This window comes from Aspergillus aculeatinus (assembly GCF_003184765.1).
Source record: "Aspergillus aculeatinus CBS 121060 unplaced genomic scaffold BO66scaffold_94, whole genome shotgun sequence".
NCBI lineage: Eukaryota > Fungi > Ascomycota > Eurotiomycetes > Eurotiales > Aspergillaceae > Aspergillus > Aspergillus aculeatinus.
Window position 1 is genome coordinate 1 of NW_020291563.1, and position 27,112 is coordinate 27,112.

The 27,112-nt window shown below is 55.8% G+C and overlaps 11 protein-coding genes across 11 annotated transcripts; 6 read left to right on the forward strand and 5 right to left on the reverse strand.

The window, feature by feature from the left end:
- Positions 1-29: 29 nt before the first annotated feature.
- Positions 30-490, forward strand: BO66DRAFT_476182 (uncharacterized protein; the record flags this gene model as incomplete). The annotated part of the gene is made up of 1 exon (XM_025653302.1): positions 30-490. A coding segment is annotated over one exon (349 nt), but the record flags the coding sequence as incomplete, so codon positions are not given.
- Positions 491-565: 75 nt separating this feature from the next.
- On the reverse strand, positions 566-2,640 carry BO66DRAFT_337477 (C2H2-type zinc finger protein; the record flags this gene model as incomplete). Its single annotated transcript, XM_025644329.1, has 6 exons — positions 566-696; positions 750-812; positions 863-890; positions 946-1,022; positions 1,074-1,214; positions 1,278-2,640. The coding sequence occupies 6 exons, from the start codon at positions 2,638-2,640 to the stop codon at positions 566-568; spliced, it is 1,803 nt and encodes a 600-aa protein (XP_025497757.1).
- A 1,737-nt stretch (positions 2,641-4,377) lies between these two features.
- Positions 4,378-4,961, forward strand: BO66DRAFT_433036 (uncharacterized protein; the record flags this gene model as incomplete). Its single annotated transcript, XM_025650677.1, has 2 exons — positions 4,378-4,671; positions 4,797-4,961. The coding sequence occupies exons 1-2, from the start codon at positions 4,387-4,389 to the stop codon at positions 4,959-4,961; spliced, it is 450 nt and encodes a 149-aa protein (XP_025497758.1). The 5' UTR covers positions 4,378-4,386.
- A 264-nt stretch (positions 4,962-5,225) lies between these two features.
- On the reverse strand, positions 5,226-9,040 carry BO66DRAFT_406776 (DEAD/DEAH box RNA helicase; the record flags this gene model as incomplete). Its single annotated transcript, XM_025649029.1, has 5 exons — positions 5,226-5,500; positions 5,553-7,973; positions 8,031-8,442; positions 8,500-8,826; positions 8,897-9,040. The coding sequence occupies 5 exons, from the start codon at positions 9,038-9,040 to the stop codon at positions 5,226-5,228; spliced, it is 3,579 nt and encodes a 1,192-aa protein (XP_025497759.1).
- Positions 9,041-9,503: 463 nt separating this feature from the next.
- On the forward strand, positions 9,504-11,186 carry BO66DRAFT_396558 (HMG-box domain-containing protein). Its single transcript, XM_025648502.1, has 4 exons — positions 9,504-9,594; positions 9,688-10,336; positions 10,398-10,709; positions 10,772-11,186. The coding sequence occupies exons 2-4, from the start codon at positions 9,704-9,706 to the stop codon at positions 10,874-10,876; spliced, it is 1,050 nt and encodes a 349-aa protein (XP_025497760.1). The 5' UTR covers positions 9,504-9,594; positions 9,688-9,703; the 3' UTR covers positions 10,877-11,186.
- Positions 11,187-12,368: 1,182 nt separating this feature from the next.
- Positions 12,369-12,728, reverse strand: BO66DRAFT_396559 (uncharacterized protein; the record flags this gene model as incomplete). The annotated part of the gene is made up of 1 exon (XM_025648503.1): positions 12,369-12,728. A coding segment is annotated over exon 1 (154 nt), but the record flags the coding sequence as incomplete, so codon positions are not given.
- A 394-nt stretch (positions 12,729-13,122) lies between these two features.
- BO66DRAFT_396560 (uncharacterized protein) lies at positions 13,123-13,662 on the forward strand. The gene has a single exon (XM_025648504.1). It carries the CDS (start codon positions 13,176-13,178, stop codon positions 13,449-13,451), a length of 276 nt encoding a protein of 91 aa, XP_025497762.1. The 5' UTR covers positions 13,123-13,175; the 3' UTR covers positions 13,452-13,662.
- Positions 13,663-15,007: 1,345 nt separating this feature from the next.
- Positions 15,008-21,711, forward strand: BO66DRAFT_257079 (uncharacterized protein). The gene is made up of 5 exons (XM_025643013.1): positions 15,008-15,429; positions 15,527-16,372; positions 16,438-20,056; positions 20,113-20,243; positions 20,303-21,711. The coding sequence occupies exons 1-5, from the start codon at positions 15,205-15,207 to the stop codon at positions 21,677-21,679; spliced, it is 6,198 nt and encodes a 2,065-aa protein (XP_025497763.1). The 5' UTR covers positions 15,008-15,204; the 3' UTR covers positions 21,680-21,711.
- Positions 21,712-22,065: 354 nt separating this feature from the next.
- On the reverse strand, positions 22,066-23,358 carry BO66DRAFT_386513 (putative mitochondrial carrier protein; the record flags this gene model as incomplete). Its single annotated transcript, XM_025646190.1, has 3 exons — positions 22,066-22,892; positions 22,993-23,182; positions 23,329-23,358. 3 exons carry the CDS (start codon positions 23,356-23,358, stop codon positions 22,066-22,068), a joined length of 1,047 nt encoding a protein of 348 aa, XP_025497764.1.
- Positions 23,359-23,452: 94 nt separating this feature from the next.
- BO66DRAFT_386518 (putative eukaryotic translation initiation factor 3 subunit EifCh) lies at positions 23,453-25,263 on the reverse strand. Its single transcript, XM_025646191.1, has 4 exons — positions 25,214-25,263; positions 25,111-25,150; positions 24,544-25,013; positions 23,453-24,489 (listed from the first exon to the last, which is right to left on the reverse strand). Exons 1-4 carry the CDS (start codon positions 25,219-25,221, stop codon positions 23,910-23,912), a joined length of 1,098 nt encoding a protein of 365 aa, XP_025497765.1. The 5' UTR covers positions 25,222-25,263; the 3' UTR covers positions 23,453-23,909.
- Positions 25,264-25,438: 175 nt separating this feature from the next.
- Positions 25,439-27,052, forward strand: BO66DRAFT_396563 (arylformamidase). The gene is made up of 2 exons (XM_025648505.1): positions 25,439-25,875; positions 26,022-27,052. Exons 1-2 carry the CDS (start codon positions 25,742-25,744, stop codon positions 26,959-26,961), a joined length of 1,074 nt encoding a protein of 357 aa, XP_025497766.1. The 5' UTR covers positions 25,439-25,741; the 3' UTR covers positions 26,962-27,052.
- The last annotated feature ends 60 nt before the right edge of the window (positions 27,053-27,112 follow it).

Sequence of the window (27,112 nt, forward strand, 5' to 3'; positions counted from 1 at the left end):
CCCCACCCAAACCCAACTAATAAGCGAAGCTACGAGACAGCCAAAGACGAATTCGAAATCGCCACCGAAAGCACGGACGCGGCGACGATCTACGCGGCCTCGGACCGGGAGGCGGCGCGCGACGCGCTGAACGAGCTGCTGGCGGTGTACACGCTGTACACGCGGGACGTGTCGCTGCTGGACGCGGCGGGGCGGTCCGGGGTGGAGAAGCTGCTGGGCGCGGCGGGCGGGGAGGAGGAGGTGCGGATCGACACCGGGTTGAATCCGCAGGGAATTGAGGATGGGGTGCGGCAGGAGGTGCGGCGGAGGGTCGGGCAGCGGGTGCGGGAGTTGAAGGGGGCGGTTGAGGGGTTGGAGGAGAGGGCGGGGGAGGAATAAATATACCAGAAAAGGTTACTATGATGCTATGGGTTGGTTGTTATGGGGTACTGGGGTACTGGGGATTATTCCTATATCCATTCTAGAATACATCCAGACCGTTCAGAAGTTCAACCTTCAATGTATATACTGTGGGGTATCGTATCAATATTCTGTAAAATTTGGGAATTGTTTCCGAAGAAGTAGGTCACGCCACCTCGGCCAGCGTCAGGCCGAATTGATCGGTCAGTGGCGAGGGCGAGGGCATCGTCATGCTGCTGCTGCTGTTGCTGCCGCCGCTGTCCTTGTGGGTGCTTTTGAGGTGTCGTTTCAATTGATCTATCGCCCGTCAGTCTCTCAATCAAGCCCAAGCATCTGCATCGACCACCCACCATGTCGAGTGAAGCTCTTCGTACACCCCGGGTAATGGCATTTATGTCGTCGTTCCCCGTGTGCTGGACCCGTCAGTATATTTCTTCGCTTCCAGAAAAAGGTGGGGACCTACTCAAGCGGTGACTGGACATGTTGGACGACTGCACTCCGTCAGTTTCTATCTCCTTATCAATCAATCAACCAAGGTGTGCTTACATCGCCCGTCTGGAAGTTACACCCCGGATACGTGCACTTGAACGGCTTCTCGCCCGTATGAGTCCGCGAATGCGTTTCTATGCACCCAAGTTAGTCATCCATCGGCGAACAGGCATCCGACGACATACTCAGTTCGCTGCTGTCGGTAAACGACTTGCCGCACTCGGCGCATTTGTACGGCTTCTCCCCGCGGTGGCTGCGCTCGTGCCGTTCCAGCGTCGCCTGCCGCGCAAAGAACTTGCCGCAGACCGAACACTTGAAGTTTTTGTCTACCCCAAGTCAGCAAAGTCGGCAAAGTCAGCAATGGGTTATGCAGACACGGTCAAACGTACAGTTGCTGTGCGTCAGAAAGTGCCCCTGCAGCTTCGACTTCTGCGAAAATGGCTCGTCTGGCCGATGGCACCCCTCCCAGCAACAGTAATACCCCGTCCCCTTGGCCCCCTCCACGGTGGCCATGTGGCTGCCGATGAGATGCTCCTGCAGACCGCACGAGTCCGAGAAGGTGGCGCCGCACGGCTTCTTGACCCCGTCCACCGTCGTCGTCCATCGACACACGTGGGCCTCCTCCGGGATGTACTCCGGGCTGGTCAGCACGGACGACGAGCCTCCGTCCAGCGGGGGCGGCGTGTCCCCCGGACTCAGCTGCGAGCTCACGCTGGACCGCGACTGGCGGGAGTACGGGGAGTAGGGGGAGTAATGGTGGTGCGCGTGGCTGTGCGTCCGGCACCGGTGAACGTGCGTCCGGCACGGTTTGCGGTGCGTCGTGGGATTGGGAATAGGCGGTTCTTGCGTGGTGTTTGGGTCGGTCATCTCGGCCGTCTCGGGCGCATGGTGGGTGTGGAAGTGGGGGATGTGACTGTGGCCGTGGGAATGGTTCGGGTTCGGGTTGATGTGGAAGCAGGTGAATGAATTCGAGGTCGAATCGTCCCCGGGCTTGGGATGCTCACTGCAGTCCGGCACCTGCTGCACATGATACTGGTGATGGCAGGCCGTCAGGTCCGGACACACCCCCATCATGTGGAAGACATCCGCCGGGTTGACCGAGGTGGGCATCGGATACCAGGCGTGGTGCGCATCCTTGGAGAAATCGTGGCACTGGAAATGCTGGTGGCTGTGAGCGTGACAGTGTGACACCGGGACAGGCGCGAAGGGAGCGAAGAAGGCATCTGTGGAACCCACGAGCCCGGGAACCCCAGGGAGCCCGACGCTCTTGGGCTGCTCGCCCGGCACCGGGGGCAGTGCGGTCGGCGACAGGAGGTCGCTTGACTCGAGGTTCAGCGGCGAGCCCAAAGCTAATAACGCCTCGAGGCTGTGCTCGCCGTCGGCGTGGGTGCCACTGCCGAAGCAGTGCTCGTCGAAGCACACCGGGTCCGTGCTGTCGCAATGGGTATCATTGCAGTGAGCGTCGTCGCAATGTGATACAGAGCACACGGCGGCCTCCTCGCAGTCGACGAACCCGTCGCAGACCGACGGGCAGGTGACGGAGCAATTGTCCATGTCACAGCAATCCTCGTCGACGGGGCAGTCCTCCCCGACCTCACAGTGGGGGAGTGTCTGGTGCTCTTCCTCGGAACAATTCCACTGAGGCCCTGGAGCCTCCGCCCCGGTAGGCTCCTCCGGGTCTTTTGCATCCAGATGGAATGCCTCCCAGTGGCACTCCAGACAGAAATCGTCTTTCTTCGTGTGCGAGGCCATGGTGTCGTGTGAAGGGAAGGTCATGGATGGTAACTCCGTGCAAGGAAGACGAGCGATCTATGCCTTAGAAGGAGTCGATTAAGTCACGGTCTTACGGAACCCTCCGCCCTGACGACCGATAGGAGCGGGGACTTGTGGGAAATAGACTGATGGTCTGTTCTGAGGACTATTTGGGTTTGTTCGGTCGCCAACTGCAGGTGTGGCAAGTCAGCCCAGTTCTCGTCGCCCCTCCACCACGCGAGCGGACACGACAGGTCACATACCAATTAGAACAGCAGAATCTGCAATGGATCGTCCAGCGGTAGCTTAAAACCCTGTAGTGCGACAGAGACTATGGGCAAGAGTCACCAAGAGGCGTGGAGAGAAAAGACAGACCGCCTGGAGTGAGCGGGCAAAAGAGCCTGAGGACCTTGGGGGCCAGCATGAGGGCGCATGTAGGGAACCGATGTGGGATTTAGCAGTCCATCGAGTCCAGGATATTCAAGGGTACTGAGTACTGAGTACGGAGTACTGAGTACCACCAATTCTTCAGGGAACTTTCGGGGGAGGAGTTAAGTGTAGGGAGTAGGGGGAGTAGGGGGAGTAGGGCGAATAGGGCAGGTATTTTCGGTACCGATACGGTCGCAATACGGGAGGAACCAAGGGAAGAAGATCTAATCGGAGGGGAAAAAATTGAGGACCTTGTGGACGAGGGGTCGAGCAACGAGGACCTTGGGAGATGGCGTCATGTCTGGCCGGTTAGCCAATCGTGCCCCCAGTGATTGTCAGAGTTCTCGTAAGTTGGTGTTTCGTTAGACGATTTGAAGTTCTTTTCAAATGTGACGGATTTATTTTGAATGATTTCATAGTTTGATTCACCTGCGTTCAAATGATGGAAAGCAGCAGGAGAGGTAATCTGTCCGAGTCTGCGAAGGATGTCCATTCATCCATCCACTGAGACTTCGCAGGGCGGTCCAGACTCCGGGCGGGAAATCTCTGGGATCGGATTCTGCCCGCCGAATTTCTGCCGCCTTGGAGATGGATGCCTGAGGTTTTGTTCAACATCCTCAATAACTTAGCAATTGCAACTCTCGACAACAATAACCACAGTATACCGTGTTACTGTTTTCTAACTCAATCAACCGGCCACACTGAGAAGTGATATTCCGGAGCGTTCTAGCTGAAGAGACCAACATCCTCGACAAGGCCTAACTTTAGCTAGCCCACTAACCACCAACCACTAACCACTAACTACAGTATCCTTCTATACAACTGTTATCAACAGAGAGATCCCACCAACGACAGCGCCATCAGCAATTTACCACGGGCACCCCCTTAGTTAACCCAAGTAAGGCTCCTTCCGAGTCTCCGACCGTTGCGTTAGCGGCTCCCGCACGTGCCGGCGGCTGCCTACGGGCGACGGACGACGGGCATCGGGCCCTGCACCGCATCCCAGGCATCTCCAATTCCGACCCCATCGAACGGACCCTGCATCCCACGTATTACTCTATCTACACCAGCCACATCCATCCAGCAACACCCCGCAGTTACCCCGGTCTACTTCAAATCCTATAGCCCATACCGTCCAACACAGCTCGAAGCGTACCTAATTTCCTCCACCCCCTCCGCAAACACGCAAGCAAGCGAACAACACACCACCCATTTCACCCCCGCACGACACCTCGGACCCCGTAGCCGCTTCCCCTACACTTACCTCTCCACCTACCTCCCCCTCCCCCTCTTACCTACCTCAACACCAAAAAAAAAATGGGCAACATCTGCTCGAAATCCTCCAACTCGCCCGACGCCTTCGCCCGACCAGGTCGCGTCCTCGGCGCCGCCAACACCGACTCGGCCCCAGCCTCAACCGCAACCGCAACCGCAGCCCCCTCCGGCCCCCGCGCACCGCTCCCCAAATCCACCTCTCACACAAACTGGGGATCCGGGGAGGGAGGGAGGACAGTCGGGGCTGGGTCCGGCGGTGCGACGGCGACATCTCCATCGACACCGGGCACCGCGGACGCAAGGGCCAACGCTGCGTTGGCGGCGCAGGTGAGTCTTCCCTTTCCCCCCTCCCCACTACCACTACCCTTACCATATCCCCCTGCTCCACGCGAGATCCCCCGCGATGCTTGAATTGAAAGGGAACCGGCTAATGTATGTCTGACGGGGGATAGCGACGTGCCGAGTCGGCGAGCAGTTCGGCCAACAAGGGCAAATTGGGGTCGAAGTTGGCGGCCCAGAAGACGCAGACCCAGGCGCAGACGTTGAATGAGGCGAGTCGGGCGGAGGTGGCGGCTCGGGATGCGGATGGGGCGGCTGAGGCGAGGCGGTGGCAGTGAGATTGAGTACGTAGTAAGGGTTGGGGGTGTACATACTGGGTGTCGGTGGATGGTGAGGGTGTGGGTTGTCATTTCTTGTGGAGTTGGGATACGCTTGGTACTTTCTGTGTTGGTTTGGATTTGTTTCTTGATATGTGCGAGGTGATATATGGGATTCCGTATAAAAATGGCGCAATGGTGAATACCCTAGCAGGCTACTTTTACTACAATGCAGACAAGAAGCATGGTCACTGTATCTATAATACAAACTCCGAACCCTCGCCACTAAACGACATTGTACCGTCCACCCACCGGCGCCCGGGCGTCGCTGTCCGCCGCCGCGATCGTGCCCTCCTTCAGCAACCGCATCAACTCGCGCATCGCGTTCGTGACCGCCAGCTCGGTCTCGCCCTCCACCAGGATGTATAGCTTGGGGTTCTCGCCAGGTCCAGGCTCTTTGCCTGTCGCGTAGAAGCTGCCCTTGGTGGTGATCGACGTGCCCGTGGATTCCAGGATCTTCGCCACGTTCGTGCGGTTGGTGACAGCCCAGCGAGCTTTCTCTGTAGCAAGGATCAGTATTTGTAGCGGGAAGTAAATAGAGGATGAACTTACGGGGAAAGTCGTTGATTTCCAAGGTGGCATGGAAAGCGCCTGCATCCGGCCCACGGTTGTCGATGGGCACTCCGGATCTCATCACGCCCGCACGGCTCAAACGCGCGTGGATGTCCGCAACAGCCGAGCCCACCTTGTCCAGTGGGTTCTTCGACGTGCTATTGGGATCCTTCTCGGTCTTGTGCACCGTGATCTTGCCATCAAGATCGATACCCTTGGGAACCCCCGGCATACTGGTCGATGCTGACGCCGTGGCCTGGACGGATGAGATGGCCTTGCTGAACCGGTCTTCGGCTTGTTCGTTCTTCTTCTCGTCCTTCTCCTCTTCCTCCTCCCCTTCTTCGCCGGTCTTGTATGTGCGTCGTTCACGCAGACGCGCAGCATCACGCTCCTGATCCAGTCGTTCCAGACCCTTACCACCAAACCCGGATGCGCTAGCCTTCTCTTTGCCGGCTTTGACTTTCTCCAAGAATGAGTCGACCATCTTTTGCACCGGTTCCGGGATCTTCTGTCCACTCTGCTTGAGCGCTTTCGCGATGTCGACCGAGTACCGTTCCTGGTCCTCCGTCAAGAAGGTGACAGCCGTTCCGGTGTTCCCGGCCCGTCCAGTACGTCCAGCACGGTGAACATAATCTTCGAGATGGTTGGGCGCATCATAGTTGACGACAAGCTTAAGCTGCTTGACATCGAGTCCGCGCGCCGCAACCGAGGTAGCAATCAGAACCGGGAAGATACCAGCCTTGAAATCTTCGATCGTTGAGTCACGATCGATCTGGTCCTTGCCGCCATGGATAGACATGCATGGGTAGCCCTTACGCATGAGCTCGCGGAGGAGCGTATCGGCGGCCTCTTGGCGATCGACGAAGATGAGAGCCCGCGCATCCTCATTCTCTTCGTTCGAGTACAGATTGCCAAGCAATTCCAGCAGGCGTACGAACTTCTGGTCGTCGTTGCGCACCTCGACAATCTGCGTGATCTCGGGTGCGACCACACTCTTACCGCCGACCACAATCTCGATCGGTTTGGTAAGAGTCTTGCGAGCCAGCGCTTCCATGTTCCGCGGGAAGGTGGCGGAGAACAGAACAGTTTGCCGATCAGGTCGAATGTTGGCCATGATCTTCATCACTTGCGGTTCGAATCCCATGTCGAACATACGGTCGGCCTCGTCGAGAACGACGTATGTGACCCTACGCAAATTCGTGACTCGGCCAGCGTTGGCTGCGAGAAGGTCGATCATGCGTCCGGGCGTGCAGACGATTATTTCAGCGCCACGCTTGAGGTCCGCAATCTGGTCCTTGATGGGAGCTCCACCATACGCACAGACAGCCCGAAGGTTGAGGGCTTTGAGGAATGGCTTGCAGTCCTTGTGGATCTGTGTTGCCAGCTCGCGGGTAGGCGTCATGATTAGACCGACAGGGCCCTCCATATTCTCCAACGGCCGTTGATCCCTGATGTGCCGGAACATGGGAATCAAGAACGCAATCGTTTTGCCCGAACCTGTCTTCGCCACACCGATGACATCTCGGCCAGACATGATCGCAGGAATGGCCTGCGCTTGGATGGAGGTGGTTTTCTCATACCCAAGCTTTTCAATCACATCCAAAGTTTGCACACCTAAGCCACACTGAGACCACTTCTGCACTGGCTTCGGAACATCCACACCACGAACTTTGATGCCGTCGAGTTCCAGCCGCAGGCTTGCGGCTTCCTCCTCACTCATCTGCGCCAGATCAGAGGGTTCGGTGTAGAACTTTCTCCGGAACGGCTCGTATTCTACTTTGTGGTGATCAACCGCGGGGATGTCCTTCTTCTTCTTTGCCTTGTTGGCAATCGCAAGGAAGTCATCGGCATCTCCTTCGCCAACAGCCGTCACGTCGACATCGTGCTCATCACCGAAAATGGCCTCGGGCTGTTGTTCCTTGGCGCGCGAGAACTTCGCGCCACCCGTTCTCTTCGGAGGAGCAGTCTCGGCTAGTTCGGACATGAAAGCATCTAATGGATCGACTTCCTCCTCTTCTTCCTGAGCATCAACTTCCATGCTGTCGGGAGCCTGGTTGTCAGCTGCGTCTTCCATGACAGTATCACCATTAGCTTCCTGCGAGGTGTCCGTGGATTGAGCCAATTGCAAACGCTCCTCTCGTCGTTCGGCCGCTGCCCGCGCAGCTGCCGCATTCTCTTCCTCGGTGCCCCCCTCATGCATGTCGACGTCATCCTCGTCCTCCTCTTCAGCCCCGCCACCTGTGGTTCCGTTGATATCTTTCGAATCCTCTAGAGGCGGGGTGGGTAGCCTCTCGAGCTTCCGTCGCGTTGACTCCTCCTCGCCAAATCCCAAGGTTCGTGTAGCAGTGGACTTCTCGGCCTCCCCAGCCTGCCTGGTTCCTAGCCCAAATCTTCCTACATTACCCTTGGCCTTTAAGGTGGCTAGAACGCTCAAGTTAGTCTGGAACTGATACGCATAGATATGAGGCGGGAACGTACATGAAGAGCTGCTCGTGGCCGGAGCAGGACTGCCAGAGGTCGTGGCGGAGGGCTTTGACGGGAGTGGAACAGCAACATCATTGCCCAACACAGCCGGTGCGGGCGAAGATGTGGATGTTCCCTTCTTTGCGATAGCCTTCGGATCAAACTTTCCTGCATACGTAGCGGGTGCCGCTTCAACAGCCGGCGTTGCCGGAGATTGAGGCGAACCGACAGCCGGCGATAGACCAGACTTTCTATCGATCTCCTCTAGAATGCTTCTAGCTCCACCAGCCGCCGCAGCTTCCCGCTGTTTGCGCTCCTTTTCCGCGGCTTGTTTCTGTTTCCATGCCTCCAGTTTCGCGCGCCGTTCCGCCCTTTTATCGTCTTCTGTTTGGGCGGCGGGTGTTGCTGGAGTCGACGGTTTCGATGCCTACGATGAGCATGTCAGCCTTGATTCATAAAATAGTAAAGGACCGGGCTAGCTTACATCACGAGACCTGGACCGCGAGCGTCTGGCCCGATCCCGGCTGTCGTCCCGTCTAGACTTGTGCTTCAAGTCAGCAGAATCATCTGTCCGTCTCCGTGCCCGATCCCGGGAATCTTCTCGCCTGCTTCGGTAGTCCCTATCGCGGCTTCTTCGGCGGTAATCCCGCTGATCGTCTCGGTCTCTGGATCGGCGCCGATCGCGAGAGCGATCCCGACGGCTGGGGCGATAACTGTCTTCATCGCGGTAGTCGTCACGTCTGTCTACGGAGCGGTCGCGCCTCCGGTAGGAGTCTCGGTCGCGATCGCGTTCACGGTCACGATATCGTCGCTAAGTCGGCGGTGAACAGATTAGACATAAGTCCCAATTTAATAAGGCGAACTGGGGCACAAGGACCTACCTCTGGACTGCGTGAGCGGCGGTAACTCCTGCCATCGTCGCGCCTGCTCCTCTCATAGCGATCATCGTCTCTGCGACTCCGTCTGGATGAGGAGTATGTGCTGCCTACAGGTGATGGTGAGCGAGTATCCCCGTGGCGAGCCATTGTTGCAGGCCAACGATGAGTGAGTATTACTGAGACTCAAGAAAGCTCGAGCACTTGGATTTGGATAGGATAGTGAAGTGGATGTTTACCCTTCCATTCAGGTCTTTTCCAAGTTATACCGGGTGATTAGTATGCCGATGGTTGGCGCGGGGTGGCAAGTCTCAGTCGGAGAAGGCTGAGGTAGATGTTGTATCTCCGTTGGGTTGTATTCTTGGCCCGGCATTAATTGGGAGACTCGGACGGGCCGCAGTTGAGCAGGGTCGGTCGTCACGTGACTAATAGTAATCGAGCGGCGACCGACTGACTAGTCACGTGTGATAGCCCAGCTCTTCCCGATAGGATTATGACCTAAGTACTCCGTACGGAGTATGCAGTGGATCTTATGGGTGGGCGGGCAGCTACGCTACGCGTGCCTTGCAGTTTCCACCCGTGACCTGACCTTCCCAACCTCTTCCGGTTCCGTCACTGAGCTCCGGTCTGTACCCCTGCGAAGGAGAAAACAGAACCAGATTCACCTTCATACAGAAGGAGAACTGATCCACGCGACTCACTTGGTAGGTATCTCTCCCTCTGTCGGTCTCCTATCCGAATTTTATCTCCAGCTTCCACTCCGATCAATGTTCCCATGTTTACGTTGGCCCTTTTAGCGTTAGTGCCGCAACCATGCCCGCGAAACTCGTTCGCCAGGGAGGCGTGTTCCTCCAGCATCTCAACATCAGCGATGCTTTCTCACGCCCCGTCCGTCAAATGATCTCTCACGCTCATGCTCAACGTCTTTCGATGTTGTCCCGTGGTCGTTTCGTTGGTCCAATTGCGGCACGCGCCCCTGTTCTGTCCCGAAGCTTGACGAACACATACGCGACTGCAGCTGAAGCCAAGTCTTCAGAGCCCAAGGCGGCCAAATCGATCCCCAAGGTCCGAAAGGTGCAGGCAACCGAGTCCAAGGGGACCGCCAAAGTGAAGAAGCCGAAGGCGCAGACGGGAAAGACGAAGGTCACGAAGAAGGCCACGAAGAAGGCCACGAAGAAGGCCGCGAAGAAGGCCACGAAGAAGGAGAAGAAGCCTCTGACTCCCGAAGAGGAAGAGAAGCTGACTCTGCGCGAGAAGAAGCAGCAGATCAAGGAATGCAAGGCCCTATGTCTCACTCCGCCTCAGCTGCATCCCACAACGGTCTATGCTGTGGCTCGCGCTGAAGCCGGGAAACAGATCTCCAAGGAGGGTTTGCATATGAAGGGCATATATATGATCAACGAAATTCAAGAGCGCATTATGAGCCTGAGAGCCGAGCAGACGGAGGTACTGCTAAGCTCCTTGCTATATGTGGAAGATCGATGCTAACGATTTGACTTCAAACCAGGAATACGCACGCATTGCGGAGGAGAACAAGAAATTGAACGAGAAAATCATGGCTGATTGGATCAATTCCTACACTCCTGCTCAGATCCGGGACGCCAACAAGGCCCGGCGCAAGCTTACTAAACTTACCGGCAAGCGGCAATCGAGACTTAACCTGATCGATGACCCTCGCCTCGTTGCCCGCCCTCTACCTCCTTATGCCCACTTCACCAAGACTCGATTCCAAGATCCTCACATCGCCAGTCTTCCCATGTCTGAGCGGAGCCCACGTATCAGTGCCGAGTGGAAGGCACTAGCGCCGGAGGAGAGAAAGGTAATGTTCAAGATCAGATCGTAGCCGTGGCCGCGTTGGAAAGCACTAACACCAGACGACAGGCTTACGACCAGGCCTACCGAGAAGACAAGGAGCGTTACCTTCGCGAGTATAGGGAGGTCTATGGCGACGAGCCTCCGAAACTTCCCAAGGCGCAACGCGAGTAGGGGTCGGGACCAGGAGTCCATGATACGAGCGTCTTCACACCATGGCACTGGAAACCTACCTTGATCATTCTGTGGAGCAACGAAATGCAACTTGTTCTATTAAGGGGATTTGTAATGGGTTATCAGGCTCGGAGGATCCGGGGGTTTTCTGTAAACAACCAGTTGTCTTTTTCTCTCTTCTGTGTTGCCTTCTAGTATCGATTCCGCAGCTGTCATGTCTTATGTTTTCCTCAGTTCAATCGGGGAGAGTAAGTTAACATTTGTATTCTACCAAAGAAAAACCAAAGCATACAGAATGAATGATTTCGGGTGAGGTTTGTCTCTCGGCTGCGCCTAAACTCATTTCATTCAATCAATCTCGGGCTATTTCGGTCAAGCCCTGATACCCCAAGGCCACGCAATGGATCTCCAGAACATCCTCTTCATCACATTTAACCGTGGACGTCATGACGAGATTCTTCTCTCGAGCCTTACAGAAGAAAACTCCGGTAGATCGACTTTCCGTATAGCTGTTCCCGCCATGACTCACAGCAGCAGCTCTTATGTCCTTTACGAAACCAAGCATGCATCTCTCCTCGCCCCTTGATCTGATCTCCCGCCAGCACGTGGAGCCCACACTGGTCGATCCAGATGCGCTGAGATGGATGTTGGGCATGAACAAATTGGAAAAGTCTACATCAGGTACTAGGTACAGGACACAACACAACCAAATCGGATCTCATGTACCAGGTAGGTAGGTCGTAGCCAGCAACACGCAAGACAAGGCAGTGACTCATCGGACTGGGTGGTTGGTCTAGGCCCGCTGCTGCAGCTGCCAGGAGACATTACAGAAGCCGCACGCACGCTCGCACGCACCCCCCAGTGGAAGAGAATTCTCCTCGAAAGGACTATGGACGGAAAACCCTGAGCTATATGTCCTGCATGATGCTCTTGGGATCTTCTTTTTGCTCTGGCCCGCGAGATCCGTACCGTCGATCAGCGGAAATGGCGTTGCGGTAATTTCTTTCTTCATACTATGTGCAGTACTCCGGTGGGTTGGGACTGCTGGCTTGGCGGCTGGAGGTAGGCTTTACTTCCAATATCTATCTTGGGGTGTAGACTTGCTCTTTGGTAGCACTTGGTGGAAGTGAGAGTTGTTTAACAGGCATACCGTAGCTTTGAGGGGTTGTTGAGGCAGGCTGCATTCTGAGGGTTTGTCTACATGGTCTTGGGAGGGTCTCCGATGGATCTTGCAGGGTGTACTGCTGCGCGTTTCGAGAGTAATTCTCGAAGTGCAAGAGCTATGGGAGTGTTATCAGGGGGCTGAGTCTACTAATGCTTCTTCACGGTGCAATGGCTGATGGTATGGCAGTTCGCTCGTTGGACCTATGCACGAGAACGCATGGATGTACAGTATAGCCGACGAGTTACTCATGATCTTGACCCAAGAGCTGCAATCCAATCCAGTGGAAATCCTTCAAGCCCTCTACGCGCGGGGAAAGCTCTGAAAGCTCCTGGTTCCAAGGTAACAAGCTACAATGAGGCTGAACCTAAGGGAGTAACAATGGGATGATGGTTTTGCGGTGGTTGCGGCGGTAGAGACGGGGGTATTGGCTTTCGGCCAAACGCTCCTCATGACTCTTCCTGCTCCTTGTTTTCTTTTTCTACCCTGCAGGCCAATTGACTAGTTCAACCGCAGTCGCACAGTGCTTGTATCACCGTCTGAAGAACGCTGGTGAGACATTCTGAGGTAGACGCCGGACACGAAGAAAAGAGGGACACAGACACCCTGCGGTGTTGCCAACTGGAGTGGTGGCACGGAGGGATGGATGGGGGCTTGCATCTGACTTCGACGCTGGACGGGATATCGGAAGAGCCGGTAGTTTACTCAGTAGTTTACTTAGCTATGTTACAGCCAAAAGTGGTGGTTGTTTATTAAATATCCTCCACAAGACAATCTACTTCCTGATCAAGGACCTCCAGCGGGTATCGACAAGAACAGCTGTCAATGCTAAACACTTTTGGGATACACCTACAGTAGTCGGACGAAACCCACTTCTGAAGAGTTAACGGCAACACCATCAACTAACACCGAAAAAGCAAAGTCAAGCGGAGGCCCGTTGGGTTCTCAGAGTGGCCCACGCGTTATGATAGGCTCGGGCCTATTCTTCGCCTTCGATGCGGTGAAGAACTGCTTCCCTTTTGGTTTTTTTTTTCCAACGCAACCCGAGTTTTCCTCGCTGAATAATGTATACCTAGGGCATTGGTGGGCAGATTTTGTCGTTCTTGAGTTTTGGCTGCCTGATGGTTGCATTGCAGGATGTTGGATGATGAAACGCCCTGCAGTTTTAATCTGGTGGTTCATGTTGAGTTGAACCACTGCTGCTGCTGCTGCTGCTGCGGCGGCGGCGGCGGTGGTGGTGGTGGTGTTGAGAAGATGTGTCTGAGGCACGTGGGGTTGGTTGATGGGTCGGTCGTACTATGTAGGACAAAGGTCGACAGTGGATGTTGTGGATTCCTGCTGCTTTGGCTCAAGAATGCGCCATTGCATATCGAACATCATGGTGCTGTACAGTACATTCTGTACAATGTATAGTACTGCGTACTGCAGTGCACATTGATCTATGATGTTTTACTCAATTGACTTGACTGAAGGCCCGCAGGTCGAACCAAGGAACGGGTGTTCTTTTTAGGTTGAGTGTTGACAGTCTGTATACTATTTCCATCACTTCGTCCCCACTTGGGGTTGACAACGAATACATTGATCCATCTTTCCCCTTCCCCTCTTGCTCCGCTATCGGTAATGTAAGGCATCTCTGGTGTTCCGGTGTGCATGAGTCAATTCTGTCCAGGGGGAATCTTTCCTGTTATAAGTGAGTCTGGAAGCAGAGACATCTTCAGCAGCAGCAGCAGCAGCAGCAGTATTGACAAGAAGTGAGTAAATCACTACGGTACTTAACTATACTACCTTAGTACCTGGATACTAACATCCCTTGGCTAGAAGTACGTATGAGTAGTAAGTGTCTACCTCTCCCACTTCCCCCCTCCCCCCTCCCCCTCCTTCGATCCCCCCATCCCAAAGGCCAGAAGCCAAAAGGAGGGGTGGCCTCGTTATCGATAGGCGCATTTGCCCACCGCCCCCTCGGAGTGTGACTGGCTTGTGCCTGCGTGACTTGGGCTCGATCTCTCTTTCTCACCACTGGCAATCTTTCTTATTTGCTTCTCGCTCCCTTCGACCCTCGTAATTTGATTGTTGCTGATGCACTACTAGACCAGGTCCGATCGGCGGTGACGACTCTGATTGTTTCCTTTTCTCTCGCACGCGTTGTTATTTCCCTTCCCCCCCCAGTCTGAGCGATCTCTTAGCCTGGTGGTCGGTGCCGTCCCATCCATCCCCAGCCACCGCCATCCTATCAACTCTACTATACGCTTCTCGGTCTTGGGCCTCGGGGATTTCACCCCGGTCTCAAATACTTTTTCTTTTTTTCTTCTTTTTTTTTTTTTTTTTTTAGTTTTTCCCTTTGTTCCTCTTTTGGGTTGGAGCAAATCAAATCACTCTTGTCAATCGCATAGACGGACAGAAATGTAAGACCTTCGAAATCTCCGATTTGCACGCAGTACGCAGTGATTCTTTTCACTCCACCATCATCTCCCCGAATTCCTCCCCTTTCCTACCCACGATTGCTGGCTGACGTCCCTGTCTTGAAAGCCTCGGTACTAGCTTACATTCCAGAGCTAGCTTTCGCATCGCATCCCCGCCAATCCCCAATCATCGTCTGGCGAAGGATCCAGATCTTGATTGAGCAGAATTGCGCTCTCTTTCTTCTTCGGTTTCTCCCAGTCCACCGCCTTGTGGTCCATCGACTCGATGGCCTGCCTCCGCATCCCTACTCTCCCTTTCTACTGAACCTTTGCCGTCATCATTCTCGAGCGCTCTCCTCGCATATTCCAACATATACCTTTTTCGTGTTCGCTGATCTTTTTGTCTTTTGTATTCCCTTAGGCTTGCAGGCCCACTACACCCCCTTCTCTTTGGCTGCAGTTCTCCGTCAGCGTGACGTTTTTGGCCCTCTGAATTTGCGCGTGCTGTGGCTGCGATTGCGCTGGCCGCTTGTTAATTATATCAAGGGGAGGCTTTCTCGGTTCTCTAAGCCCTTTCATCTGGTGTCCATTGTTACGCGCACTCCCTATATTCTGGATCATTCTGCCACCTGATACCCGATCCCGACGCGGAAACTAGGTATAGATTCCGTGTTTCCAGCCTGCGGTGTCGGGAGATAACTGCCTCTTCAAGAGGAGCAGGCCGATCGCCCTTCAAGACTCATGCGCTACATCTCTCTCTTACCAGCATGGAGACCGTGCGCATGCTCGACCAAGGCCAATTCGCAGAGTCGAAATGGGGTGATTCCCGTACTCAGATCGAGTGTTGGCCGACATGCCGGGCAGAGAAGAAGAGCTGCGTGAGACCATGCGGGGATCATCATGATCAAAAGGCGGCGTCTGTCGCCTCAGTGGTACGAGAGATCGCTGCACCCGGCAGTTGCAATAGAGCCATTGCGACGAGCGATGGCAAGGTATGACCAAACCCTCTTGGCTTGAGCTAGCTGATTATCCCGTCAGATACACTGTCAACATTCAGCGCAAAAAGGCTAACTATGAATGTCATACTAGAAGAGTCTATCAGAGTCCACCGAGAAGTCTTTCTACGTGTTGAAAAGCACAGCGCTTGATGAAGTCGATCTCCAGGTGCCCGATAATAAGTGTTACGAGGACCCCCCGCCTTCATACGACGAAGCTGTAACCGATCTCCCCCCGGACTACTCCACTCTAGCTCCGTTCGCCCATCGGAAAGATCTGTCCGATGACTCGGCACCAGCGCAAATCGCGTCGAGCTCAAATAAGGATAAGTCCTCGTCTCGACTTATCGACTTTGACAAGATCCAGGGTGTTCGAGAACACGCAAAGAAGAAGAAAAAAAACCCGCCACAGCCACAACGTAAGAAAAGCCCACCGCCGGATGAGGGTGGAGACAAGCAGGATCAGGGGAGTGGTGACGACCAGAACGGCGATAATAATGGCAACGACGGGGGCGGTGATGCTGGTGAGGGAAGCAACGGAGGGGATGACGGCAACGGCGGAGGTGGCGACGGCGGCGACGGTGGAGACGGTGGAGATGGCGGGAACAACGAAGACGACAATGACTGGGACGCGTGGGCTACGACCACCACAAAGAGCAAGAAAAAGAAGAAGAAGCAGGAGGAAGAAGAGCGACTGAAGAAGGAGGAGGAGGAAAAAGCGGCCAAGGAAGAAGAGGAGCGACTAGCCAGGGAGGAGGAAGAGAGACTAGCCAAGGAAGAGGAAGAGAAAAGAGCAAAAGAGGAGGAGGAGAAGAAAGCTGCCGAAGAAGCTGCAGCCGCCAACAACCTCAGCTGGGCGGACGATGCCGACGGTGCAAACGATGACAGCTGGGCTGGTTTTACCACTGCAAGTAGCAAGAAGAAGAAAAAGAAAGGCAAGGTATGTTGAGCAATTTATCCCCATTTTGGAAACAACCATTGCATCCAGTCTGACCGAATCTGTAGGGCGCCGAGGCTGTTCCCGAGGCTGTGCCCGAGATGCCTCCCCCGCCTCCAACGAATGGGTTTCAGGAGGTGAGCCTAGGTGAGAACGTGCCGCAGTTGGATTTAGGTCTGCCTCCTCCAACCGGAGATGTCGGTTTCAGCTTCGGTGGCTGGGACAAGGGGTGGGGCACAGGTAACAAATGGGGTCTGGACACTTTGAATGGCGCAAACGGTGCGACACCCGATAAAGGCAAAGCAGACAACAATCCTTGGTCGTTTGCTGCGAAGACTACAAGCGTGGGATTTGGGTTTGGAGGCATCGACGAACCTGTTGGCACCGATAATGCCATCAGTGGCGAAAAAGAGACCAAGCCCGAGGATGACATCTGGGGTGGTTTTACCATGGGCAAGAAGGACAAGAAGAAAAAGAAGAAAGACGCGGAGGAAGACCTTCCCAAAGACCTTGAATCTGAGCCAGTTCAGGAGCCAGAACCTACGCCAGAACCCGAGCCGCAGGCGCAGCCAGAGAAACTTCCAGAGATAGCCGACGACGACGACTGGGGCTGGGGAGCACAACTTTCGAAGAAGGACAAAAAGAAGAAGAAGAAAGATGCTCTGCTTGAAGAAACTGTACCTGCGGAGTCTCCTGCGCCTGAACCACCGGCAGCGGCTGAGACTGCTCCCCCTGAGGACGACTGGAATGCCTGGACTTCTACCTCCAAGAAGAAGGATAAGAAGGCCAAGAAAAATGCCATCCTCGAAGAGCCCGTCGTGGAGGAGGCAGTTGTCGAGGAACCAGCTCCAGAGCCGCCGGCTGAGCCCGAACCTGAGCCCGTCGAAGAAAAGAAAGAAGAAGATGATGATTGGGTCGCCTGGGGATTGTCCAAGAAGGACAAGAAAAAGAAGAAGGGCAAGGCTGCCGAGCCCGAGCCCGAGCCAGAGCCGGCACCAGCGCCGGCACCTGAACCTGAGCAAGAATCAGTGCCTGAGCCTGAACCAGAGCCAGAGCCAGAGCCAGTCCTCGAGCCCGAGCCCGAGCCCGCGCCCGCGCCTCCAGCCATACCGGATAATCCTCTCTACAATAATTGGGAAAACTTGAATTCCAAGGATCGGAAGAAGAGAGAGAAGCAGTTGGTCAAGAAAGGGCTTCCAATCCCTGGCAAAGATTTCGAATGGCCTCCTCCTCAACCCGCTGAGCCTGAGCCCGAGCCCGAGCCGGAACCTGAGCCTGAGCCCGTGCAAGAACCTGAACCTGAGCCCGTACCTGAGCCTGTAGAGCCAGATCCGGAACCTGAGATTGAGCCCGTCCCTGAGCCCGTCCCCGAGCCAGAACCAGAGCCAGTTGCTGAACCCGAACCCGAGCCCGAGCCCGAGCCCGAACCAGAAACTCCAGCTATTCCAGACAACCCTCTGTACGACAACTGGGAAAATTTGAACTCCAAGGAACGGAAAAAGAGAGAGAAGCAGTTAGTTAAGAAAGGGCTTCCAATTCCTGGCAAGGATTTTGATTGGCCACCACCTCCACCTGCTAAGCATGAAGAACCTGCCCTGGAGCCAGAAACGGTTCCTGAGCCCGCGCCTGAGCCTGTTCATGAACCCGAGCCAGAACCTGAACCTAAACCCGAACCTGTTGTGGAACCCGAGCCCGAGCCGCTACCCGAACCTGTACCAGAGACCATCGATGAACCTGCGCCTGCACCCATACAAGCTGAACAAGTCTATGACGAAGCGAGCTGGGGTATCTGGAGTACTGGGAAAGACAAGAAAAAGAAGAAAGGTAGCAAGATTGCAGCGGAGCCACCTCCCCCCGCACCGACTCCACCTTCTCTAGGATTCACACATGAGCCAGAAGGATATGTGCCTACAGAGCACGTGCCCGAGGAGCCTCTCTGGGATGAATATGATGTCAAGCCTCCCAAGAGTACTAGCAAGGGATTTGGGATAGAGGAGACACCAAAGGCTTCGATGGGGTTCTGGGCCACTCTTGGAGCAGCAACGATGGGTAAACCGAAGGCGACGAAAAAGAAGTCAGCTGAGAAAGCCAAGCCCATAGAGATTATGCAGGAGCCGGAGCCGGAGCCTGAACTGGAGAGCAAGCCCGCTGACGACGACTTACTAATCGACATTGGCGATGCACCCCAGATGCCAGAAGCGCCAGAAGCGCCCGAAGCGCCAATGCCACCAGTTGTCGAGGAACAAGCCGCCCCGCCAACAAAGACTCCTGTTGTCACCTCCAAGACCAAGTCATCAGCCAAGTTGTCCGTCGCTGAGCGCATCAAGTCTCTTGAGCAAGCGAGGAAGGATAAATTGAAAGAGAAAGCGGGGAAGTCTAAGGCAAAGGAAGTCGTGCTGCCTCCACCAGAGGAAGTTGTTGAGCTTCCCCAGGAAGAGCTCATTGTTGATATTGAGCCTGAGCCATATCGACCGAGAAAGTCTTCGCGTGATCTGGTCCCTGGAAGCTTTCCCGACGCGTTTGACGACGAGTACGACGATATTCCCCCACCCCCTGTTCCGGAACCCCCCGTTCAGGGGCTTGAGCCTGAACCTGAGCCTGAACCTGCGCCAGAGCCTATTCCTGAACCCGTACAGCTGGAACCGGAACCAGTACCAGAGCCAGTGGTGTTGTCAAAGAAGGCCAAGAAGAAAGAGAAGAAGAAGGCAAAGGTGATCGAAGTAGAGCCTGAGCCTGTTCTTGTTCCTGAGCCCATTCCGGAGCCAGTCGCGGAGCCTGAACCTGAACCTGAACCCGCCCCAGCCCCAGTACCGGAGCCAGAGCCCGTAATAGAGCCTGAACCCGAGCCTGAGCCTCTTCCGGTGCCCTTTTCCAAAACTGAGAAGAAGAAAAAGAAGAAGAAGGTCATTGAGCTAGAGCCGGAGCCTGTCCTTGCTCCAGTCGTGGAAGACGCCCCTGTCCCCGTTCTGGAAGAGCCCGAACCAGTGGCTGATATTCAACAAGAACGCGACATTATACCGAAGCTCGATGAGGCGCCTGCTCCAGAATTTGAGAAGCCAAAGAAGAAGAGCAAGAAGGTATCCAGCCTAGAACAGGCTGTACTTCCGGCAGATCGTCCGCCGGTTGATGTAGGTCACGGTGGACCTCCAACGCCCCCTCCGGAGCCTATCGAAAGCCAACCTGACAAGATGCCCAGAAAGGAGCGCACCCGTGTGGAGCGCACCCCCGGTCCTGCCTCGTGGGGGTTCTGGGCTGGCGCCCCTTCTAAGAAAACGCCCCAGAAAGAGTCTAGGCATCGGGGAGAGCATTCCCCACCACTGATGGTGCGGACGAGGTCAACCAGACACCCTAAATCCCGGGAAGGTGAGAATGAGGTCGAAAAGTCATCTACTTCCGACCGGGATCGACGCAGAGAAGCCCGACATAGCCGAGGTATGACATTCTCCCACTTTATCCTGGGGATGCCCCCTCCGTCTCGGAAGAAGTCCACGAAGAAGTCTGGAGCCCAAGCTCCAAGGCCGATATCAAGACGCCCCTCCGTAGAGATGAGCGATGATGTGAAGGATACTAAATTGCCCACGCCGCCACCAGACAACCACCGAGACATGCCGGATAAAGCTGCCAGAACGATGGGTACGAACGGTTCTTCAAGACGAGAGAGACCTCATGCATCTCGCAGGCGATCAGGTATTAATGCCTCCCAATGGCTTCGCGCTGCTGATTTACTAATTATGGCCCTGTAGCTGTGCCTGATCCGTATGCGATTGACGAGGATGATATCGTCATGGTGGACAGAGATGATCTCGATGCTTCTGCACCCCGAGAGGGTGGTTCAAGAGGATCGCGGCATTCCGACAGACGCTCTCGACACAAGGTAAGAAAGTTAGAATTGATGGACCATGAGCTTCGGCTAACTGCTTCGGTTTTACGCAGTCGCGGTCTCGACATGACGAGTTGGATGACAGGGCCATGCTCGACGAGCTACAGCAAGAGGGTCCAGAAGTCGTATCTGGGCCGGATGATATTGCATTTGTGGAACCTCCGCGGGAACGACGTCTCAGACGGTCAAACACGGCTCCAAGAAAGCCAGAGCCCGGTCCGGGTGGTCTCAAGGGGCTTATCGGATCTTTACGGAGAACGGCCCGCCCCGAGATGCCAGAGCGTCACAAGTCTCGCTCTTACGGGGATGAAGATGCCAGATATATGACTGAACCAGAGCGCGGCGAGTCTCGTCGCATAAGACACGAGAGCAGACGGAGACGACATGATATGCCGGATATGGACGGTGAGGGGTTCCTCACCGATGCTCCGCCGGTAGAGGCATTCCCCGAAACGGATGCAGAAGAAGCGGAAGCAAGGAGGGCGGCACGCCGAGCCCGACGAGCTGCGCGGCAAGCCGCATCTGATCAGCTTCGCGAGAGCGAATGGCGGGAGGCCGAAGAGAGGCGCGCTCGGCGCAAAGAAAGAGAAATGGCACGGGAACGCGAGATGCAGGAGCGGCAGCTGCGTGAGGAGGAGGAAAGGGAGGCCGAACGACGACGGGAGGAGCGAAGAGCTCGCCGGGCTGCCCGTGAGGAGCGGGAGCGGCGTGCCAGAGAAGAGGAAGAGGCCCGTGAGGCCGCCGAAGCTAGGGCTGCGCAGCGCCGCGAGCGCAGGAGGCAGCGAGAGGCAGAAATGTATGACCCCACCCAGGAGTCTGGCAGATCTAAGCGCCGGTCCATGCCCGTCGACGATCGGGCTGCCCGAGAGTTCTACTTCGGTGGCATGATGGATGCCGATCAGGCTGCCCCTCCCCCACCTCACCACTATCATCACCACCCGGAGCGACTTGCCGACGGCGAGCGGTCCAGGCGTCGGAAGTCCAGGGCGCCTCCTCTCGATGCGGAGAGATTCCGGCCAATGATGTCCGGAGGCCGCAAGGATAAGACTTCGTCCTGGATCGACTCACAGGCGGATGATCCGCCGGAACCCCCACCCGTGATGACTACGGTGCTAGATATGCCCGGAGGACCCGAAGGGGCCGCAAACGGCGGCTCGATCTCGTCGGACGAAGAGGCGCGCCGTGAACTGCGCCGCCGGGCTCGTCGGCGAGCCAGATACCCCGGGCTGACGGACCAGGAGATCGACGAGCTCCGTTCCCGGAAACGCGAGGTGCGACGCTCCGAGCGGAGTTCCGGGAGTGGAGACTACGAGCGTGCGCGGGGGATGCGGTCGCCGTATGAAGGCCGCTATGAAGACCGCTACGCGCCGCCCCCGGTTAGCAATGGGAGAATGCCCAATTGGTTCCGCAAATTGACCAATCTGGGATGATGAGGTGACGCATGCAGTTCCAACAGGCTTGTCGCACTATTACAATCTGCGAGTCGGGGCCCTTTTATGAATTCAACGATGAAACGACAGTGCAATGAGGCCGAACCTGGAAGATATCCTGGATGTTTGATGAATGATTATGTGTCTTTGGCATGTGACTTTGTATCCGAAGTGAAAGAAAATGATTTAGATGATGCGCTTGGATTATATGATGTACGACTACCATGAGAATGATTTTTATTTTTTGCTTGCCAGTGATTGGCATACTTGAGGCACATTTCCTATATGCTTGCACCTGGTACTCCGTAGCAATTGGAGTATTACTTTAGGCTCTCTCTATTCTTGCATACCCCCAAATCCAACCCGAGCATCTAGCCCAAGAAAGCCTACAACGGCGCCCCTTCCTCATCATCTCTTGCCTTTTGCTTCTCCCTCTCTCGCTCCCCCCGCCTACTCCCCAAATAAACCTTGCCCCCCTCATACATGCTCAAATAGATCCCAAACGAGATCGCCGTCCAGAACGCCCGCAACGCCCCGCCCCGAAACAACCCCTTCACCCCTTCCTTCCCATAAACCTCCCTCCCCACCGCCCACGCCCCGGCCCTCTTTTGTGGTTCCGCCGTCTCCGTAGCCGCCAACATCATCCGCGTCTTGACCACATCAATCGGCGTCGTCACCACCGAGGACACCGTCCCCGCCACACTCCCCGCGACGCCCGTCACGCAGACCCGTTCGACGATTCCACCGTTCACGTCGTGTTCCGGGTGCGTCCCCGCCCGATACGCCACCACTTTGCCCCTGACGAACTCGAAGATCGGGAACTGGATCCCCGTGAACGGGAGGTTGCGGCCGAGGAGTGCCGTGTATCCGCTCCAGAGTTTCCAGGGTCGGTGCCGGAAGCGGTGGAGGATGGTGAGGGTTAGGTTTTTGGGCTTTGCGGCGCCGGTGCTGGTGCTGGTGCTGGTGCTGGTGCTGGTGCTGGTGCTGGTGCTGGTGACGATCTGGGCGTTCTGCTTCAGCACCTCCGCTGGCGTGAGGATGAAGCAGGAGACTGCTTCGGCGGTGCAGGAGGCGAGGGAGTGGAGGAGGGGTGTTGGGAGGGTGGTGGTCTTTTGTGTCTGGGATTGGGTCTGGTTGGTGGTGGTGGTGGTTTTGGTGAAGAGGTGCGTGAGGGCTTGTTTGCTTGCTTCGTAGGTGGTGAAGAATGCTCCTGCTTTTTCGGGGGGATTCTCTTAGTTTGGGGATGCGAGATCAGAGAGATGGGTTGCCCGGGGCTTATGTTGAGGGGACAGGACAGGCAAGGGCAGACCTACAGGCTGGAATCGTGGCGAGGACGACGCTGCCGACGCCCTGGTAGAGGCCCTTGAACAGCACGCCGCGCTTGATCTGGCCGGTCGTCGCGTCCTTGTAGACGGTGGCGTAGTCGGGGGATTGCAGGCGCGTCTTGAGGGTGTCGAAGGGGTAGACCATGAAATCGGTGATGACGACGGCGAAGGCGCCGGACTGTTGTTTTTTTTTTTCCCTCATGGTTAGTACTGTAGTCATAGGCTATGGGATACTCATGGGGTATGGGGTGCGATGATGGTACGCGCAGGTAGGATGAGGCGGTTTGGGAGGGCATTGCTGCTGCGCTGCTGGGATTGACATACGAGCCAGATGTCGGAGTTGGTGTTGGGCATTGTGTATGCATGAATTGAATCTATTCTGTATGGATCCAAGATAATCTACTCGTGAGCATTGAGAATCACTGGAATAGCAATCGTCATTGTAATGATTGTATCAATCCTTATCTAATCGTTATCGGCAGCAAAGGTATCAAACGATGAGGTCATCAATGCCACGTCACGTGGACACATCGTACCCTAACACAGCAATTAGGGCAGCGCCATTCCCGAAGCAGTCAACCTGGGGAAACATGCAGAGACGCTCTCACCAAAGGCGAAACAGGGGGAGGGGATGGGGAAACATCGGTAAACAACAAACAAAAAACCTATATAGATTGAAAGCGAATTCTCCCCCAAAAGTCATATCCCGTAACTCTATTCGTCACTGGAATTAAGAAACAACCAGGAGACATATTAACAGTCAGATACAGAATTTTCCCTCCCTACGCCGTAAGGTCATGCATGCGATTTCCAGAATCCCCACAGTGTGAGACAGATCATATCAGTTTGGCCCTTCTTCTTCTTCATCTTCGTCTTCTTCGCGCTTCCTCTAGAAGTCCTCAACTCTATTTGGCGGTCTCTCCCGGCAGAAGGTTACCCTTGACAGCGAACATCTTGCCCGTCGTGGAGGCAACGAAGCTGTCCACCTGGCGGGCGTACTGCTCGACCTGGCGGCTGTTCAGCATGCTGTCCAGACGGCTGGGCTCCTGAGGGAGCTTGAACAGCCGCTGCCACTCGTCCTCGGGGAGGAGGGGCTGCTTGAGAGTCGCACGGTTGGCGTTCTCGGTCTTGCGCTTGTTTTGCCAGGCGGTGATCTTGGCCTGCTCACGGGCAAGCGAGCGCTGGTAGTACTGGAAGTTGTTGGTCTCGGTGTGGTGGACCTCGATGCTGTCGAGCAGAAGGTCGCAGTTCTTCTCCAAGAAAGGATCGATGCTGAGGGAGAGGTTGTCGAAGTTGGGGGCCAGCACGGAGGACTTGGCGAAGGGTCCAGACTCCAGAGCAGACAAAGAGGCGGGGAGATCCGTGGGGGCGGACTGGATGGGGGACTGAAGCTGGTGGACGAAAGAGGTGATCAGGTGGGAGTTGTGGATCTCAACGGGAAGTTCGACGAAGATGTCCTGGTATCTGAGGTTGGACTTTTGGAGCCTGGTGGATGTTAGCGACGCAGCTTAAACTTCCAAGGCATCAGCTAGAACTTACTCCTCGGAGGTGAACTTGTTCTCCTTGAAAGCAGTCATGAACTTGGGAGACAGGCGGAAGGCACGCAGGCTCAGGCTTCCCTGGGCGCTACGGCTGACATCGTGCACCAAGGCGACTGTACGCTCGTTCATCTCCTTCTGGTAAAAGAACTGGTTTTCGATCACGTTCATGTTGACAAAGTTGCCCATGTTGGCGCTGGTGTACCATCCGACGTTCTGGGCGTCAACGTTGACCTCGCGAAGCATCCGGACCATCTCGGCCTGGTAGACGGCGTTGGCCTTCGCACGGGGAGCAGCGGCGGCCGGGTTGGGGGCGGCGTTGTCGAAGTGCGACTCGGCGGGCATCTCAACGACGGGGAAAGGGAACGAGTTGGTGATCTCCAGGGTGCCGTTGACATCCATACCAACAATCGAACCGGTCGCAGTCGTGGGGAAAGATTGCGAGCCGTGCTTGATGATTTTCATCACCACCTAATGGCGAGAACCGTCAGCATCATGACCGACCGGGCTGTCTAAAGCGGGGGGGTAGGGTGGTGAGGAAGATTTTCAGGGTGGTGGTGGTGCATACCAAGGCCTCGACCTTGACGGCCGTGAGAGGAACTTCTTTCCTGTAGGGTTTAACATTAGTTTCATCCTTGGGTCAATACTTGAGAAATCCAAGAAGCACTTACTCCGCCATTTTGAATGCAGCAGCCCAGAGTATACGTGTATAGACGGCGACGATGGGTTGAATGGCGGCGATGGTTTGTGTGGATGGAATTCAGCATTTGCTCCCACCGCCTAACCCCTAATTGGGATTAGTGTGCCAAGCCCCATAGGAGCAGTCAGCGCCGCTGCCCAAACGGGCAATATCTTTTGCGGCCGCGGGCGTGCAGGTGGAGTGACCACATGAGTCTCTCTCTCTGTCTCTTCACTCAATCTTGGATGGTCGAAGGTCTTCATTACCTACTGGCCTGACATCCACTGATTCAGGACTATAAGGCATCAACAGAATGTTTTAGTGAAAGTATCATGTTGGGTTCGCGATAAGCGCGGCCATTGCTCCACAGACAAACCGGACGCCACGCTAACCAGAAACTCAACAGCAGCACTGGGCTTCTTCCATTCCATCATCATGACTCCTGTGAACTGATAACCCAATTTCTCTTTTCTTACTCCGGTCCCCTCCCAATCATCTCATCCTAAACCCCTTCCTTTCAATGTCTATCACCGCTATACCCCCAGTCATTGATCCAATGATCCCTGAAACCTTTTCCTATGGGACCAACCATGTCCTCCAAACCGTGACAGTGACCACCTTATCGGCTCTCCCCGACAAAGGCTACTGGGTGATGTATGTTCCCCCCTTCCATGCCCCCCCCCCCCGAACCAACCTACCTCAATATACACACCTTCCCATTCCTTCCACCCTACCCACCGCAAAGAACCCAACATCCAAACACCCTCCCTCACTCACTCACTCACAATAATGTGAACCAGCTGCATCCACGGCGGCGCCTGGCGCGACCCCACGCAAGCGGCCCTGAACTACCTGACGCCGGCGGTCTCCATCCTCGCGGCCTCGGAGCCCTACGCCTCGACGACGCACGCCCACCTCGCCGGCTTCGCCTCCATCAACTACCGCCTGAGCCCGCACCCGGCCCACCCGCAGGACCGCAACAGCACCACCCCCACGGAATACCGCGCCGCGCGCCACCCGGACCACATCGCCGACGTGCAGGCCGCGCTGGCCTTCCTGCAGCGCAAGTACGGCTTCGGGGACCGCTACATCCTCGTCGGGCACAGCTGCGGCGCCACGCTGGCGTTTCAGTCGGTTATGGGCTCGTTCCGCGGTAACCAGACCACCACTTCCAATAATGGGCTGGTGGATGGGGATGGGCATGGTGATGGGCATGGTAGGGATGGTGCGGTAGGCGGGAGTGGAGGGATCGGGCTCGGGCTCGGGCTCGGGCTCGGCGGCGGGTCGGTGGCGATGGGGCCCCAGGCGATTTTGGGGACGGCGGGCATCTATGATCTGCGGGCGTTGCGGGATGATCATGTGCAGATCGCGGCGTACCAGCAGATCATTGAGGGGGCGTTTGGAGAAGAGGAGGCGCTGTGGGATGCCGTGTCGCCGGCGGCGGTGAGGGATGAGCGGAATGGTGTGGTGGGTGGGTGGACGGCCGGCCGGTTGGCGGTGCTGGCGCATTCGCCGGAGGATGAGCTGGTCAATGCGCGCCAGCACGAGGTAATGAGCGAGGCTTTGAAGCCTTGGGTTGAGGCGACGGCGTCTTCTTCGTCTCAAGGCGGCAGCAGCAGCAGGAGGAAGGTCGAACTGCTTCCCATCAAGGGGGCGCATGACGACTGTTGGGACAAGGGGATCGAGCTGGCGCGGGCCATTGCCTTCACGCTGGACAAGCTGCTGGAGTTGCAGGAGTGAAAGAGAGAGACATTTGAGAATGGTTTATTGTACTGTATATACGGAGCTTCATACACGACTTATAGACTCACGTGAAAATGCATTGACGGCCTGCCTTTTTTTTACACGTTGGCGTTCGCTACGGACTGTACATTTACACAAGATGAATGAA